This window comes from Anolis carolinensis, chromosome 1, assembly GCF_035594765.1.
Source record: "Anolis carolinensis isolate JA03-04 chromosome 1, rAnoCar3.1.pri, whole genome shotgun sequence".
Classification (NCBI taxonomy): domain Eukaryota; kingdom Metazoa; phylum Chordata; class Lepidosauria; order Squamata; family Dactyloidae; genus Anolis; species Anolis carolinensis.
Genome location: NC_085841.1, coordinates 88182534 through 88199983, shown reverse-complemented (window position 1 = coordinate 88199983; position 17450 = coordinate 88182534). Strand labels below are relative to the sequence as shown.

The 17450-nt window shown below is 38.0% G+C and overlaps 1 protein-coding gene and 1 long non-coding RNA gene across 4 annotated transcripts in view; one reads left to right on the top strand and one right to left on the bottom strand.

Annotated features, from left to right (window-relative positions):
- Nucleotides 1-445, bottom strand: part of LOC103280143 (uncharacterized) — a 50214-nt gene extending 49769 nt beyond the window's left edge. The window contains exon 1 of the long non-coding RNA XR_507188.3: nt 246-445. This is a non-coding gene — a long non-coding RNA (uncharacterized LOC103280143). The remainder of the gene's footprint in view (nt 1-245) is intronic.
- The window catches only part of l3mbtl3 (L3MBTL histone methyl-lysine binding protein 3), an 86356-nt gene that overhangs the window by 59180 nt on the left and 9726 nt on the right, over nt 1-17450 (top strand). For all 3 annotated transcript variants that reach the window (XM_062978790.1, XM_016996412.2, XM_062978786.1), the window contains exons 14-18: nt 535-645; nt 2989-3103; nt 3979-4081; nt 15115-15264; nt 17018-17149. In XM_062978790.1, the coding sequence (XP_062834860.1) occupies nt 535-645; nt 2989-3103; nt 3979-4081; nt 15115-15264; nt 17018-17149 (611 nt within the window). The remainder of the gene's footprint in view (nt 1-534; nt 646-2988; nt 3104-3978; nt 4082-15114; nt 15265-17017; nt 17150-17450) is intronic.

Below are 17450 nucleotides of genomic sequence, written 5' to 3'. Positions count from 1 at the left end.
TCATTACCCTTGGATTGCTTGGGCTCACAACTGGTCATCAACAGTAAAGTCCAAACAGAATTAGTATCACCACTGCATTTAGGTATTCTTCAATGTTATAACCCCATGATATTTATGATGGGAGAATTAATAAACTCTGTCAGGGTTTTAGGCTATTTTAACATATACAGTCATATAAGCATACATATTATGCATCCCCTTCAAGGAGAAATATAGACTTTGCATGATCTCAACACATTACTTACAAAGTTATATTGTTGACAAGGTGTCATGCATCCTTCACAGCAGGCTTGCACAACCTGTGGGCCTCCAACTCCAAGAAGCCCTAGCCAGCTGTTCCAATACTCAGGGATTCTGGGAGCTGAAGTTGAAAACACCTGGAAGGCATTAGGGTGTTCTAATTCATATGCTGTTTGTGAAGAAAACACACAGGTGTATCTGTTAATTTCACTGTGTTTTCTTAGTTGCTTTTGAATAGAAAAGTGGTATACAAAACTATAAAATAGAAACTAAAATTATCTTTTTCTGTTTCAGAAACCATGTCATGGATTTCAGAAGAATATGAAACTTGAAGTAGTTGACAAGAGAAATCCTGTATTAATCAGGGTAGCCACCGTAGTAGATACTGATGACCACAGAATTAAAGTAATTGAGATTTGCTTTTTTCCTCTTTGTCTGCCTTTTAAAACAAGAATCAATATATACCGAACCACAGCCCTTCTGTTAAAGTGAATGAATAAGTCTGCAGACACGAGAGTCCATGATCATACATGCGCTTTTCTAGTACTCGTCCTTTGGGAAAATAAAATCCACCTAAAATGTTGTGCCTTGTGGATTGTGCTTAAATAGTATTAAGTCAAGATGCACTTCTAAATTCTCTTAGCTGAGAAATAGTAATGTTAGTCTTATAAGGTGGACTCACATTATCTTCTAAATATTGACAAATACTAAAACTGAAGCTAGCAAGCACATAAGGCATTTTAAAGTATTTTACAACATTAAGTCCTTTTACCTCTTAAGCTTTTAATAATCCTTCACACTTGCTTGTTGTTTTATGTATTGATTTGTCTGTTTTATTTTTTATAAACTGGTTTGAAATCATGACTAAGTGGCAATGTTTAAATACAAAAAGCTTCACTTGGAATGGGAGAAAATAGTTTTACCAAGTAACTTTACTGGACATAACTTTCTTAGTTTATTATAATAATGAATATGCTTGCGATTGAAAGAAAATCTATTTTATCACAAGATTGTGTTCTTATCTGTAAAGCAGGACAAATCATGAAGAGCACAGTTGGGCCTCCACTCTTTCTTGGGAACTTTATTTTTATCTCCCAGTTAATTCAAACACAAGTTGTTGTCTCTGTGTCCATTACAATTATTCATCAGATATAGTAACTGTCAGCTCAGATTCTCTCTTTCTGCTGTAATCTCCAGCTGTGCTTTGATTGAAGATGCTGAGAATTAGCATATTATTTAATAAACCGAAACTACAGCTGCAACAATTTTATGTCATCAAGGGGAACTTTGTCAGCAATTGTTACTTCTGCAGTGCATGGCTTCATATCAGGCAGGGGATAGGCAAATCTGTAAGCTACATATGCTGACACTTTTCCATTTATCTCTGTCTCTTTCATGTCTGTGCACAAATACGCATCCTTGCCTCTTTCCCCACAAACGCACACATATTCACCTGATTTGCCTTCCTTCTTCCATATCAGTGTCCATATAGAGAGAGGTTTAAAACCTCTGATTCTGTGATGAAACGCCCCTTTCTACCTCTGCTGAGATGTAGAGGTAGCAATCTCCAGCCTTTGCATTGCCTTGTATGCTGTCATACCTTCATGAGTAAGAAGTGATTTTGAAATTCATATCTAGGTGCCTCAAGTAAAGAAAATTTAACTTTTCATATTCTTCCACCTATTCATTACAAAGCTCTTTAGCTTATAGAATATTTTCTAGGTAGTTAATAGCTGTATAATGCATAATATACAGAGTTTTCAGGATCAAAATACTTTGCTCTTTTTCAACAAATTCAGATAAATTTATTCAGGAAACAAGAACTGATCACAGCATAAAATTGTCAGAACTTTCAGCTACACTGTATGCTGAAAGCACTAAGCAGTTTAAACATTTTCACCTTTTTTTACTGCTATTTTGTCAACAACACAAAGTATTCTGCCTTCCTAGGCTTTACCTCACTCCTCTCATATCCCACATTTCTCATAGGAACAACTTGGCAGCTCAGTTTTCTTTCCCAGCACATTTTCTCAGTATCCCAAACTGCAAAACAATTCCATTCCCCAGCATCAGCAGCTGTGCAGCATATCCCATCATTCTATGTTACAAAACATATGACAGGCCAGCATAGCAAGACCTATGAACCTAACAAGTACTAGTTTAGCACCCTCGAGAATTTTCCTATTTTAATGGAGTGTCTTCAATTAAGCTTTTACTTTAGATCTTTTTTTGAGATAATTTTATTGTACTCTCAGATAACCCATTTCATAGACGATATTATAGCCTTTAAGAGTATATGTCCATTCCTATTCAAAGGTTAAGCATCTTTTGCCATAATGGGTTACAAGTTCTGGGGTCTAGTTGTTCAGGAACCTTTCTGGATTCAGTGTGTGCTTAAGGTTGTGAATCAAGGCTTTAATGAATTAGTTTTAATTAGCATACATTTGAAATTCTTATTTCAAATAAATATAGCATAAGAGCAGCTGTAATTATCACAAATGGCACTTCTAGCTTGGTTTGTATCATTTAGTGTTTATGCTTTGTTGAGAGCACAATCAGTTTCATCCTGCATTCCGGTCCAACTAAGCAGGAGTCCACATTCATTTTTATTAGTGCCATTAGCCCCCCGGTCCTTTTCCATCAGCTTTTTATCTCCTGCCCTCCTAACTAAAGTAGACATAACACTTAGACATAACATGGAAATAAGACTTAACTGCAGTTTAAACATACTACTCCTTTCTGCTCTAGATTCACTTTGATGGCTGGGATAGTATTTATGATTACTGGGTTGATGCCGACAGCCCTGATATCCATCCTGCAGGCTGGTGCGGAAAAACTGGACATCCTCTTCAGCCCCCTCTCAGTAAGATGCATCATTACATAGTAAAAATAGAAGACGAAAATAATTGCCATTTTGTTTAGATGGTTTCTCTGCATTGACTGGATGATGTGGCACAGCAGATCTGCATTGGTTACTAGTTCATAGAGTGAATATTTGTAGCATCTCTGAAGAGCTAGCTGAGAAATATTGGCAATCATAAGTAGCTGTCATCTAGCTCTGTGTCCATGTGAATGTGTGTGTGCTTGGATGTGCAAAATAGAAAAAAAAATCAAGAACAGAAAATAGAAGAAGTGATTAACATTTAATAGCCCCAGTGGCGAAGTGCGTTAAAGCACTGAGCTGGAGACCAAAAGGTCCCAGGTTCAAACCCCGGGAGCGGCGTGAGCGGCCGCTGTTAGCTGCAGCTCCTGCCAACCTAGCAGTTCGAAAACATGCCAATGTGAGTAGATCACTAGGTACCGCTCCGGTGAGAAGGTAACAGCGCTCCATGCAGTCATGCCGGCCACATGACCTTGGAGCTGTCTATGGACAACGCCGGCTCTTCGGCTTAGAAATGGAGATGAGACCCCCAGAGTCGGTCACGACTGGACTTAACGTCAGGGGAAACCTTTACCTTTACCTTTTTAGCCTCTGAAAAGAACTGCATCTAGATTCCTAAATACCAAAAGACTAATGTACAGAACTATACTAGTCATTACAATTTAATGGATATGCATTTGATGAAAAAAACCACTTCCTAGTATGTAAGTATATTTGATCTCAGTTGCTCAGAAATAGATAATAGGTCTGATACGAAAACCATTTTATTTTTGTTTGACTTAGTGTGACACATATATTTTCTTTTCTTAATAATGTAAAAATAGCTGTATGTTTTACCTCTCATTTTATTTGAACAGGTCCCTTGGAATTAGTAGAAGCTTTAGAACAAGGAATATGCCCTACAGCAGGTTGCAAAGGAATCGGACATATAAAAAGAGCCAGACATATGGGCCACCACAGGTATGTATTGCCCACTTAGACTGCCGCATTGACCTCAATTAATTGATACTTGTAAGAAAAGAGGCTGTGACGAAGAAAACAATGGGATACCCAAATATTTGAGGGGGTGAGCATTTTGAAACAAAACAATCTGTAGCTTCCGTGGTGTGATTAACTTGAAAGGTTACTTGCATAGCTCAGTTCTAGACAATGTGTGTATGTATGTGTATTATCAACTAATGCCACTGTAGTTTGTTTGGCTTTGACTTTTAGTTGCATAACAAAATTCTAAACAATGTATTTATCTTTTTACTAAGGCCACTGTAGCAAGCTTGCTCCATCCCCTTTTAAAAATGCCTGTGAACAACAAAATCCCAGATACAGAAAGCTATTAAAACACACCCTCTTACTCTACAGTGTTTACAGTTTTAGTCTCCCTTCAGCCTTCATGACTAATTTCTTTATCAGGTACATGTGGATATTACCGTTCTCCACAAATGCTGATCTAAGTCTGATCTCATATCTACATGCTTGGAGGTATTATTAATCATATGGGTGTTGGCAGTTTAATAAAGCTTATCCTGCCTCATAGAAATGGAAGTAGAGGCTCTCTGCTGTGGTCTCCATCTAGGGAAACTATATGGAGTCACATAGAGCAAACAAAAATTACTCCCAACTTGACCAGTCATTGAATTTCCTCTGTTTAACCTTAACTGTAAATTACTAATTTTTGTAGATTTTTGGTAGGCTTATTTTTGCTAGGCTTATTAAGAATAGTCTTTATTATTATCTCTTGATAAATTCTGACAATGGATATTTTACTTAAGGGATAGTTCAAGTTGAAACATATCAATATATATTTTTGAGTTGAAGTTTACATGCCAAATTTTGTGAATTCCACTTGTTGGTAATCATGAGGAAAAGGTAATATTCTCCTCATGTCCTTGTTGCCTTCCTCTTAGACATCTGGTTTGCTATTGGAGAAATAGAATGCCATATTAGATAAGACTTCTCTTGTGATCCAATATAAATAATCTTATGCTAATAAAACCAATGTAAATGTTTTGAAGCACAAGGCCTTTGCATACTTACCAGAATTCAATTCAGAATTCCTTATGGGTAGACATGTGTAGAATAGCATTGTCAAATAGAAAAGAAAGTCAATGGCCATGTTCTTTTGGTGGTTGCTACAAAGTCATCTGTACTGAAACTATTGGAATATTTAATTCAAACTACACTCAAGGGGGAAATGTTGTCATTCTCTTCCACCCCAACCAAAATATATTGGGAGAATAGAAACTGGGTGTGAATCAAGGTCATCCTAACGCTTCCCAAATGGTTGCTCCTAGTTCCTGACTCAAATTGTGTTCCTGGCTTCCGTTTGAATTAACAAAGACAATGTAAAATGTGTATACAAGCAGTCCCCAAGTTACTCACAAGATAGGTTCTGTAGGTTTCTCTTAAGCTGAATTAGTTTGCAAGTTGGGAAAGATCCATTTTTAATTATAATTCCAGCCAAAAGTATATATATTCTAGCTTTGGATAGTATTGGAAAGGGTTAACACTCCTGTGGTGTTTATTTTGTTGTCTGTGCCCCTGTTCAGGAGAATTTCACTGTACTTTCTGTCCCTGTGATCATTAATTAGATTTTGAAAAATGTGGCTTGTTGTGAAACAAGAATTGGTGATAAAACTTCAGTACCTTTTCCCCATAACTCTATCAGGAATGAATTTCCCTTCTGAGGGGTAGTTTTTCTCATTTCCTGTTTTCTCACCCCCATTCTTAACTATGAGTCATTTGTAACTTGCCTGTAATTATCTATGTCAGGTTTCAGACCATTGCTTCTTTCATCTCAACTGAAATTGTACTTAAATGTGGTTTGGGAATTTTTTTTTTTGACAGGGTGCGTTTAGCTTGTTAGAAAAAAATGTCTTAGAGCATGTATCTTGGTCATTTTGTGATGGCATATTGTTTGAGCTAAATGAAACCTGCAGTGATTAATTATGACAGGGTTAAAATGAGCACCTCTTAAATCTTAAGGCTTCAGGATTCTGCAGTGGCAGAAAGATGTTTCAGACGTACATACCAATGAATAGCTCAGTGTCTTGTGCTTTTATGTAAGAAATAGTGTTCTGGATGTTATAAAAAGTTGACTTTCTAACTGTAGCACCTTTCTGCACTCACTCAAAGATCTATGCATAGTACTTTTCTATACTGTGCTATTGTATGATGTTTCACAAAAAAGTGGGGCAGAGTTAAGTTACAAGTGTTGAAATATCAAAACAGAATGTGTGTCACGACCCAGGCTGCAGAGCACCAATAACCATACACAGAGGCCAGAATCTAACTAATATCTTTATTGAAGGAATATATAAAGTTAATAAAAGCAAGTGTATGAAATAGTCCAGAAATAGACCTTTCAGGAAAGGTCAAAATTAGTCCAAAGAAACAATGTCCAATATGAAATATTAAGGTCCAAAGTTGTAATCCAATAACCGAAACACTCACTTTGCCAGGCAAAGTGAGGGGAGATGACAAGGTCTTTTAGTCCGTGAAACTTGAGCGAGGCTAGGAAGTAACTTGATTCTTGGGAAAACGAGGCTTGATTCAAGGCAACAAGGAAACAAGGAACAAGAACAAGATCCGTGGTAATTTCTTGGCAAAATCCGGGAAACAAGACGAGGCTGAGTCTTAGAAAGCAAGGCAGGATTCGTGGAGTAAACAAAGCTGGGAACGAAGGCTTGGCGACAGGAACGGAGGCTTGGAAGCGGAGTAGCTGTCCACACACGCTACTCCGGTTGCTGACGAATTGACTCCGCAAGATCCCTTTATGGGTAAAACACCTAAATAGGGTCCCGTTTTCCCGCCCAAGAGCAGTTCTCTGGAGAACCAGAAACGAAAGCTATTTTCTGAGTCCAGATGCATGACTCCCTAAAGTTTCCCATGGGAAGCAGGCTTAATCAGCTGAATGCTTAGCAGCTATCCTAGCACTCCTGCGAGACGCCTGATCGACTCCTCTCTGTTGTTTACAAAAATCATGGCGAGAAAACGTAGGAGATTTAGGCTCAGGGCTTGTTTGACAGACTTCTGGAAGACAAATCTCTTGCAGGTGCAAGGTTTCCAAATCTGGCTGGGAAAGTTCCAATTCTGACTGAAACGGCGAAAAACCCAAGTTTTCCTCTTCATCTGGCACCACAGTGCCAGGAATGGGACTACATTGCCCATGGGTCATCACAATGTGAATAAAACTACACAGCCCAATGGGGATTTCTTTTCTGTGTGGAACTTATTCAAATGAACACAAGTTTTGTATGGATGCAGTTGTTTCCTTTTTAATTGGTTGAACCCTTTTTTGCGTAGCATATATTGTAATTTGGATACAGACTGTAACATTTAATCCCTTCAGCCTTTGTTTCTAAACCCAGGAGCATCTTTAAATGCTGGGTTTACTTCTATGTAAATAAGTATGAGATTGCACTGTTAGAATTACAGCCGAGGATCCGCTTCAGTGCTCTCACTAATGAAAGAGGTCTGTCAGCATATCTAGGGAAAGGCCCTGCCATTCTCAGTATCTGCCCCAGGAAGATAGGGAACTCTCTAAAGCAATGTTTTGTGTGGAGCTAAAGGGTAGGAAGAGAGGAAGAGAAAGAAGGGGAGCATCTCATCGTTAATGTGGAAGAACTGTTTGGAGAAGGAAAATGGCCTCCTACTGGACAGGCTTCTTCCAATAATGCAAGTGGCCAGTTGGATGCTGACTACAATGTGTAATTAAAAAAACTGCAGCTTAGTTTCCCACAATTCCCCTAGCACACTGACACTTTTTGATTGAGGAAAAATTTAAAATGCTGCCACATAAACCTGCCAGGGCTCTCTAACAAGGGAGAAGGCATAGCGTAGTGTACTTGTTTCCAGAGTGCCAGAAACCTGGGGTTAGCTCTGGTCATGCTATATGTAAAAATTAGAGGATATGATGGTGGTCCTGTTCTTTGCCTCCATTTCATCTGGGTTATCTCTTAATACTGGAACCAAGAAATAATGTATAGTACTGGAGATAGTGGCCATCTTTATTTAATACAAGATGAAAAGTCCTGGGTTAGTAGAGAGAAGAATTGACTGGGTTAGTGGAGAGAAACATTCAGCCCTTGATTATTTCAAATCTATAGCAACATTCAAGGCTGCAGCCAAGGGGGGAGGGGTTAGGGGTTCAACCTCCCCCCCCCCCCCCAAATTTTCAGGTTTTAAAAAAACCTGGTTTACTCATGAATTTTAACTGATTAACTAAATCCCTATGAGTGTCCACTGAAGTTTATTGATGGAGCCTGATTTCTAAATTATTTTGTGTTATGGAACTACTCTTCATGAATCACAAAAAAAATAAAAAATCACACACACCCCCCCCCCCACCCCGCCCGCTCAAAAAAAAAATTCTGGCTATGTTCCTGGCAACATTATTAATTAAATGATACGTTACCTAATTGCATTTTATATTATTATGAGTTCTTAAAATAATAGAGTTGGGAGGGATTCCAAGAGTCGGCTTGTCCCATCTCCCGCCGGTATAGGAGCCCCTGGTGGCACAGTGAGTTAAACCTTTGTGCCGGCAGGACTGCTGACCTGAAGATTGGGTTGCTGACCTGAAGATTGTCAGTTTGAATCCAACCTGGGGAGAGTGCGGATGACCTCCCTCTATCAGCTCCAGCTCCATGTGGGGACATGAGAGAAGCCTCCCACAAGGATGGTAAAACATCAAAACATTCGGGCATCCCCTGGGCAATGTCCTTATGGACAGCCAATTCTCTCATACCAGAAGCAACTTGCAGTTTCTCCAGTTGCTCCTGACATGAAAAAAAGATCTCCAGCCAGTGCAGGAATCCACAGCTACTGTCTTCAGCTTAGATGACAGATGGGTGTAATGTATTCTACTTAATATATCACATTAATTTATTCCATTTACTTATATCACATTTAATCCCCTTAATTATCAGGATATAGTTACAGGGTAAAATATTCAAATTCTTACAAATTTGAAATCCAAAATCCTTAACATTTCAATTGTTTCAATTTCAAAAGTTTGTGTGTCAGTAAGCTAATATTGTATGAAGTGACTCAGTCTTATTAGTATTTATAATAACTAATTTACTCTAGTATGTAATTTCTTTAAATACTATTGCAACTAAGGTTAGAAAAAATTGTGCATACAAATGGGTAAATGCCCTCTGCCAAATGCTTTAGCCTTTGGCTTGGCTTGACTTGGCTTCTAGCATTTAATCTTTTTGATTTTCCTTGATTTTCTTGATTATTTAGTGGGACTGGGGGTTGGAAATTGTAAGTAGATGGGTACACAGTGTTTGGGGACTTGAGGTGTGCTTTTCTTTTAGGCTGGTTCTGAGCTTTTGGTCACCCTTTTAAAAAGGTAAAGGTTTCCCCTGACGTTAAGTCCAGTTGTGATCGACTCTGAGGGTTGGTGCTCATCTCCATTTCTAAGCTGAAGAGCTGGCGTTGTCCATAGACACCTACAGGTCATGTGGCCGGCATGACTGCATAGAGTGCCATTACCTTCCCGCCGGAGCGGTACCTGTTGATCTACTCACATTTTGCATGTTTTCGAACTGTTAGGTTGGCAGGAGCTGGGGCTAACAGCGGGTGCTTATTCCACTCCCGGAATTTGAACCTGGCACCTTTCAGTCCGCAAGTTCAGCAACTCAGCGCTTTAACACACTGTGCCACCAGGGGCCCTTTAGCCTCTACTAAAGCCTTTAGATTCTTCTTTTTATCTCTCCCTCCTCTCTTTCATCAAAGTAGTACTTTTAAAAGATTTTTATTCAGGAAAGAGCAAAACCTCATTCTCAGAAAAATGACCTATTTATTTATTTATAAATTAATTTTATTGATAAGTAACATAAGTATCACAAGACAAACATATTTGCATAAAAAGAAAATAGAATAAGTATGGTATTGATTTCCTTAAACAGTAGAGTCTCACTTATCCAACATAAACAGGCCGGCAGAATGTTGGATAAGCGAATATGTTGGATAATAAGGAGGGATTAAGGAAAAGGCTATTAAACATCAAATTAGGTTATGATTTTACAAATTAAGCACCAAAACATCATGTTAGATAACAAATTTGGCAGAAAAAGTAGTTCAATACGGAGTAATGCTATGTAGTAATTACTGTATTTATGAATTTAGCACCAAAATATCACAATATATTGAAAACATTGACTACAAAAATGCGTTGGATAATCCAGAACTGTCAGGTCCCTGAACATACTTGTTGAATCGTAGTAGGAATGACTGAGTAGTACTGATAATTTGACAGGGAAGACGTGTGAGAGAGTAAAAGAGTAGAGGAGAAAAATAAAATATTTATGTATGTATTTATTTACTGTATTTATATACCGCTTTTCTCACCCCAGGGGGACTCAAAGTTGTTTAGAACATAATAATGGCAATATTCAATGCCTAACATACATACAAAACCAAATCATAAAATTAGCAAGAAACATATAACTATGCATTAAAATCAATACAATGATTAAACATAAGATAAAACAACATTTAGATATGAAGACATAGAATTAAAACCACGTTTATATATATATGGTTTTCTTTTCTCATTCCAAAATCAGTATCTAGAAAAATGGCAATGTACATTATTTTATTAGACTGTGATCGATATGATCAATATTGTATTTACTTGAATATAATGCACCATTGAATGAATATAATGCACCATTGAATGCACACCTCAGTTTTGAAGGTGCACATTTAAAAAAAAAAGAATTTGCCATTAAATGTAATGCACCCAATGGTGTAGCATAGTTCGTCTGAAAGGCATGCAGCATGATTGAGGCCAGTTGGAAAGCCATGCCCCTCCATCAAGACAAGGCTCGTGAACTTCCATCATTCCCAACTGGCCTAATCCATAAAGCCTTCAACCCCCCCCCCCCCCCACCAAAAAAAAAAAAAAAGACTAGTGAATGAGGCCATTTGGGAATTGCACATGACTGGGCCATGGGGCTGGGTGGGTGAGAAACCCTGAGGGCTGCTTGGGGGGCAGAATGCACAGCCAAACCTTGGTCCAGAGGGAGGTGGTGAGGGTGATACTTTCTGCTCCTTTGACCAGAGGCCTAAAGCTTCCACAGCCCCTCCATGAGTAAGTGGCAGAAATTATTGGGCCTCCATCTGGCACTCCTCCTCTGGCACAATAGAGCCCCGAGGCTGCTGAAGCAAACAGCCTCTTCACTCCCTACCTATCTGCTTGGCCTCCGAGTCCCTCTGGGCCATTTCACACAAGTGGGTTTATGTATGCAATACTAACATGCCATTGAAACTAATGCGCACCTCAATTTTGGCTGTGTAATTTAATAAATAAAGGTAAATAAATACGGGTAAGTCTTTAAGTTGCAATCTTAAATTCATTTACCAAGAAGTGAATGGGTATCATCCAGAGGCTAGAATTCTGAGAATCGTGAGAACTATTCCCTACTCCAGAAGGGGCTATGGATCATTGTGCCTCCGAGATAAACTGTCCTGGACTTGTGGGACATTGCTTTTGAAATTAAGTGGAGTTTCAAAACTACAGAAAGCCCTTATTTAAAATGGTTACCCACCACTCCACTCCACCTCTGGTGCCCAAATTGCAGGTACTCTCCAGTCTTCAGTCTTGATTACTGTTGCATGGGCCAAAAAGCAAGGTGAAAGAGGAGGGAGGGCCGCCTTTCTTTTCCATTTGGGCAAAGAGGAGACAATGAGATGTAAGTTCATCTTGTTTCTGCCTCATGTCACTACTTTCACATTTTAGCATTGACCCAGGCTGGCTGGGGATAATGTTTGTCAAATAATTTCTCAACTTAGATATGAATATATATGGTAAGAAAAGTAGGGCTTGCTGACAGATCAGGAAGAAGGTACCCTCCTTGCATCAGTCATTTTAGGATCTTTATGCTTCTCTCAAAGAATAGTTTGTTATTAAAAGCAATCAGTCACAATGACTGATAAATGTAGAATGGTATATGAAAGGATAGCTACAGTTCTGAAAAAGAAACAGGTAAAATCTGTGGAGTTTATTTCTTTACATTTTATTATAGAAAGCCAGGCCATGGACAAAAAATAGATAAAATAAAAAGGAAAAAAGTAATTCTGTTTCACAGCAGGTGTTCAACCTATTGACAAGAAAAAAGAGACACATTTTAATATACCTTCTCTTGTGTCTGGCAAAGTGGTTATGAAATTCATTTTGTGCACTTCATTGATGGTAATATATCTGTGTTACTGTCAAAATTTGAAAAAGTAATTTTAGACAAATTGTGTGGCACCTGGGGAGTATGTGAAGTAGGATGCCGATTTTAGTTCCTAATTAAGTTACTTTCATTTATAATAATTGTACTTCAAGTATGACTTCTTTCATCCCCTTCTCCTCCCACATACATTCTTTAATATGTGCTATCACATACTTAAAAGAAATGTTTTCTGTTCTTCTAAGAAGCCAGATTCCATTCATTTCACCAGTAAAGTGTCCTATGAAAGCTGGAAGTATAAAGTAGCTTACTTTTGTGGGGAAATGTTCCCTATTCCTTCTTTAGACTGTTCAGCTCTCCCTTCTCTTATTTCACTATTACTGTGTGTGAACATGTCCTCTTCTTTTAAATCCCATGTTCAACTTGATACCACAACAGGATAGCTGTCAGGATGAAAGGTGATGAAGGTAGAGAGGAGCAGAATCCTTGGCTGACAATCACACCCTAATGCTTGAAAATGCTGCTGAAAGGGCATGACAGAAAAAGTTATTTCTTGCAAAGAGTGGAAAATAGAGTTGGCTGCCTTTTCTCAAACTAAAGTTCTATGAGTTTTTGAACTGCATCCTATAGGACAAGAACAGGTGCTCACAGTGGGGCAGAATCCACTGTTCTACTAATGGATACATTCTTTTCTACAGTGAACACCAGGAAGTAGTGAAACATTACATCATGCAATAATTCTGCCTTACGTAAATAAGGAATATTGAATTAAAACAATTACAGATGTGCTTAAGTTATCAATCCCTTTTTCTCCTTTTTACTCCTTTTTAGAAAGGGTCTGGGGCACATGTGGCTAGAATACTGATTCTTCCCATTTGCAGAGCTCTTGCTCAATAGGAAGAAAAAAGCCAGCCAGTGGCATCGTCTTCACAGCCACCCTTTGTGTTCTGCATATATCTTATCCTTTTTGTCTGCCATCTTACATGTAGTTTGATAGCAACATCAGGAAGGATGTTAGAGAACAACATCTGCAAGCCAATAAGGGGGAAAACAAGCTAGGGAAAAATAATGAACGCTTGCTGCAGGTGGAAAGCAGTGCTACCTTATTAGCAAGAAAGAGCTCCTGTTTCTTTTTTCCTAAGCAGCAGCTACACTAACAACCCAGTAGGAATGTATTTGACAGCCCCAATTTCCCCACACAAGGACTTTCAGTATCTGGTTGTACATAACAGGTGTGTCTATAGTAAACAAGGCTTTTGACAGCCCAGAAGCTCAGTTTACTCCACACATATCTGTGTGAGCTGTGAAAAAGCAGGATTCTACTGTAGCAGTGTGTTCTTTCCTGATGGCATGAAATGGATGGCAAAATAGTGCGGGAGAAATGGAGAGCAGATAATATTGTTCCAGCAGACAAGGAAAAGCAGTGTAGATCTGTAAGTTTGGCTACCAAAATTTAAATCATAAAGATGAATTTAGGCTAGTGAAATAAAATTCAGGTGACACAAAATTTAGGTAATTTCCTGTTTGAGCACAAAAGATTTGAGCACAAAAGGATCCTGACTGATGAAAGCTGTATAGAGAGGAGAACTGTGCTCCTTGCTTTAGACTGAGTGCTGCACTGCTGTGCTGAATGATCAAAGAAAAAAGCGAGGCAGGCCTCTCTTGAAGCATTTTAGAAAGAAGCCTTCAATTGGTCTATAGAAAGTTCAAACTGTTTTTACTTATCTGGCATATGTTAAGTTCTGAATAGAAAGCTTTCTTAAACACCTTGAACTCCTTTTTGTGGGTAGGAATATTTTTCCTGTGTTATTTCTGCCTCTTAAAAAAACAAAGCCCAGGAACACATCTACTTCATTCACTGAGCTATATCTGTAGTGTGCTGCGATATATAATCTCATTACGGTTGGCACACTATCTAAAAGGCATACTTTGTAGGGAACTTTTGGAGTGTTCTTATTGTATAGTTGACAATGGGGAGTTTGGTTTTTATCACAGAATAAACTGTAATTTCTTTTAGCAATAGAATTAAAGAAACTATTTTTGCACTAAGCATTTCTAGGACAATTGTATTTCTTCCACATTAGAACAAAGTAAAGTAGATGCTTATATATTATGAATCTCAATTTCTTTGATCAGTGAGGAACTTGTGCAATTGGATTTAGTTGACACTGTTCTAAAATAGAATTGTACCAGAAAGTTTTATTTGTGTGTGGTCATGGATAGAGCCAGGGGCCCCTGGTGACAGTGTGTTAAAGCGCTGAGCTGCTGAACCTGCAGACCAAAAGGTCCCAAGTTCAAATCCCGAGAGCGGAATGAGCACCCGCTGTTAGCCCCAGCTCCTGCCAACCTAGCAGTTCGAAAACATGCAAATGTGAGTAGATCAATAGGTACCGCTCCGGCGGGAAGGTAACAGCACTCCATGCAGTCATTTCAACCACATGATCTTGGAAATGTCTATGGACAACGCCGGCTCTTCGGCTTAGAAATGGAGATGAGCACCAACCCCCAGAGTCAGTCACGACTGGACTTAATGTCAGGGGAAACCTTTACCTTTAACTATGGATAGAGCCAAGTTCCAGGTAAATAGTTATCTAGATTAGTGCTACTCAAAGGGAGGTCCCTGAGCCATTGGCTGCCCATCTCTAGCAAGTTTCCAGGAGAGAAAGAAAAACAGTTGTACTTAATTGGCCAGTCCCCAAATAATTGCTGGTCTCTCATCAGAAGCACTGAACTGCATTGTGTTTAGTCAGGCTAGGACATCCTTTCAGTGCCTAATATTTTCTTTCTGTGTATCTTGTTTCATTGTTTCAGTGCTGTCAGCTGCCCATATTCTGAGATAAATCTGAACCGAGAACGTATCCTTTCAGACCGTTTGAGTGGAGAAATGCCTCTGAATAATCCGCCTACACATTGGAACAGAAAGCCAGAAGGAAATGAAACATCAGCTTCTCCTCTAATCAAGTAATTATGTCCCTAACAGAATTACAGATGTGCTTTATTATACAGCTTGTTGTGCCTGAAGGATCAATGTGCAAGCCTATTTAATGTATTGTGCATTTAAGGAGACGGTGATTGATTTTGTTTTTAATTTGTGTATTCTTGTTCTTAAAATGTATTTCATTCTTGAGAATGTAATACTTTCAAGCTCTTCTGAATTAATGGCAAATGACTGGACTCTAGAGAGATATTTTTAGCACGTGCAGCCAAGGATTTGGGAATACCTAGTAGGATTTCTTTTCTTTTGAGCAGCTTATAACTGGCATGTGCTTTTCTATATGGGAATACTTCAAAATCCCTGCAGTTGCACATGTGCAGAATTGACAATTACCATTCATTCAGCTCCCCTAAATGATAGGGCACCTTGCCCAGAATCATGAGCTATGTAGATGTCCTTTGCTAACAACAGGTGTACCAATGATTCATGTACTTTTTAGAAATCATCTGTTGTTTAGAATGAATATTTCAGTTTGCAAAATATCTTCCCTTTTTGTACTACTGAAGAGCCTTATCAACAAAAGGTGATATAGTTTTAGGAATAGCCTTAAATGGTCATTATTTTTTGTGGAAAATAAGGGGAGATCAGTTGATTGAAATGAGTGTTCCATGAAAAGCCAGGCAATATGTTCCTATGTTGTTACAAAGACCTTTGCATGCAGTGTAAACAAAACACGAAACAATGAACATTTTACAAACACATTAAATGCTTCATCCATGGAAGGCACATCTACATTACAAGATAAAATTAATTAACTGAAAGTTTATCCTTTTATAAAAATTTCTTTGAATAGAAGTTTATCTGAATTGAAGTATAATTAGTAGTTTTACTGAAGCTCTACTTGTGACTGGAATATCCTGTATTAGCTTATCATACTTAAGTAACTTCTGGCCCAACCTCTACACAGAAATAGCGTTCAACCATTCTCTGATCATTGACACAATGGATCACTTCCCTATGCTTTGGTAGATTATTGCTGAGTTACCATAATAATAATAATAATAATAATAATAATAATAATAATAATAATAATAATAATAATAATTTTATTCTTGTATCCCGCCGCATCTCCCCGTAGGGACTCGGGGCGGCTCACATGGGGCCTTGCCCAACATCACAATATAAAAACAAATCAAAACACATAAATTTACAACAATAAATCAACAATATCAGTAAAACCATCATAAAAACAATATTGCAGGAAAAAGCGTTAAAAACAGATATAAAACACAAGTCTAGGCCAAAGGGCGAATGTGTCAAATCGGGGGGAGGTAGTTACGTAATTGACATAGTCATTAAAGTACTAGAAATGACAATAATGGCAATAAGAAGGCGAATCAGTGGGTCTATTATTATGTAGGCAGACAACTTGAACCAACAGAATTTACTCATCAAAGGCTTTGCAACAATAGTATCAAAATTGTGACTGACTAGTGATTGTGAATATTAATATTGTGAATATTAAAATAGTTATTATCAGGTTACTGATTCGTATGCTTAGTCACAATTTAGACACAGGCCACAATTGTAACTCACACCAAACCTTTGCCTAAATTTGTTGGGTTAATAATTTCCAAGAAGAAATGTCTGGATTTGTACTAATTAAACAAAATAGTGTTTTCTAAAGAGTTAAAAGCTCATGTTCTCAAAGGATAGTAAGGACAAGGTGTTTAAAAAAAACTACACATTTTAAATATTTGTCATGTTATTTTTGAACAGTAATACAAATTGTCCTAGTCCCATTGGCCCAAAATCTTCAGCTCATCTCCATTCATCAAAAAAAGAAGACACAGATGGGAACCTTGTTTGCAAAAAACCTCTAATATGTGATGCCAAAGAAAAGAACTACAGGTAATTTTTCATAAATGTTAAAACGTAGAATATTCTTGTTCTAATCCTCATAATTTTAGTATAGTCCAGAGTTTCTCAAACTGTTTTCCTTCAGATGTTTTGGACTTCAGCTTCCACAGTTTGAGAAACGCTGGATATTGTATTGTTTCTCTGAATTAAGCATTTTGTTCAGGCCCCTTAAATTTTACATTCATGATGTCATATAAATAATGCACTCCTCATCCTTTGCTTAAATTCTCAGAAGTCTCATGTAAATAATATGTTGCAATCCTCTGGAAAGAGGATAGATTTTCTCCATGTA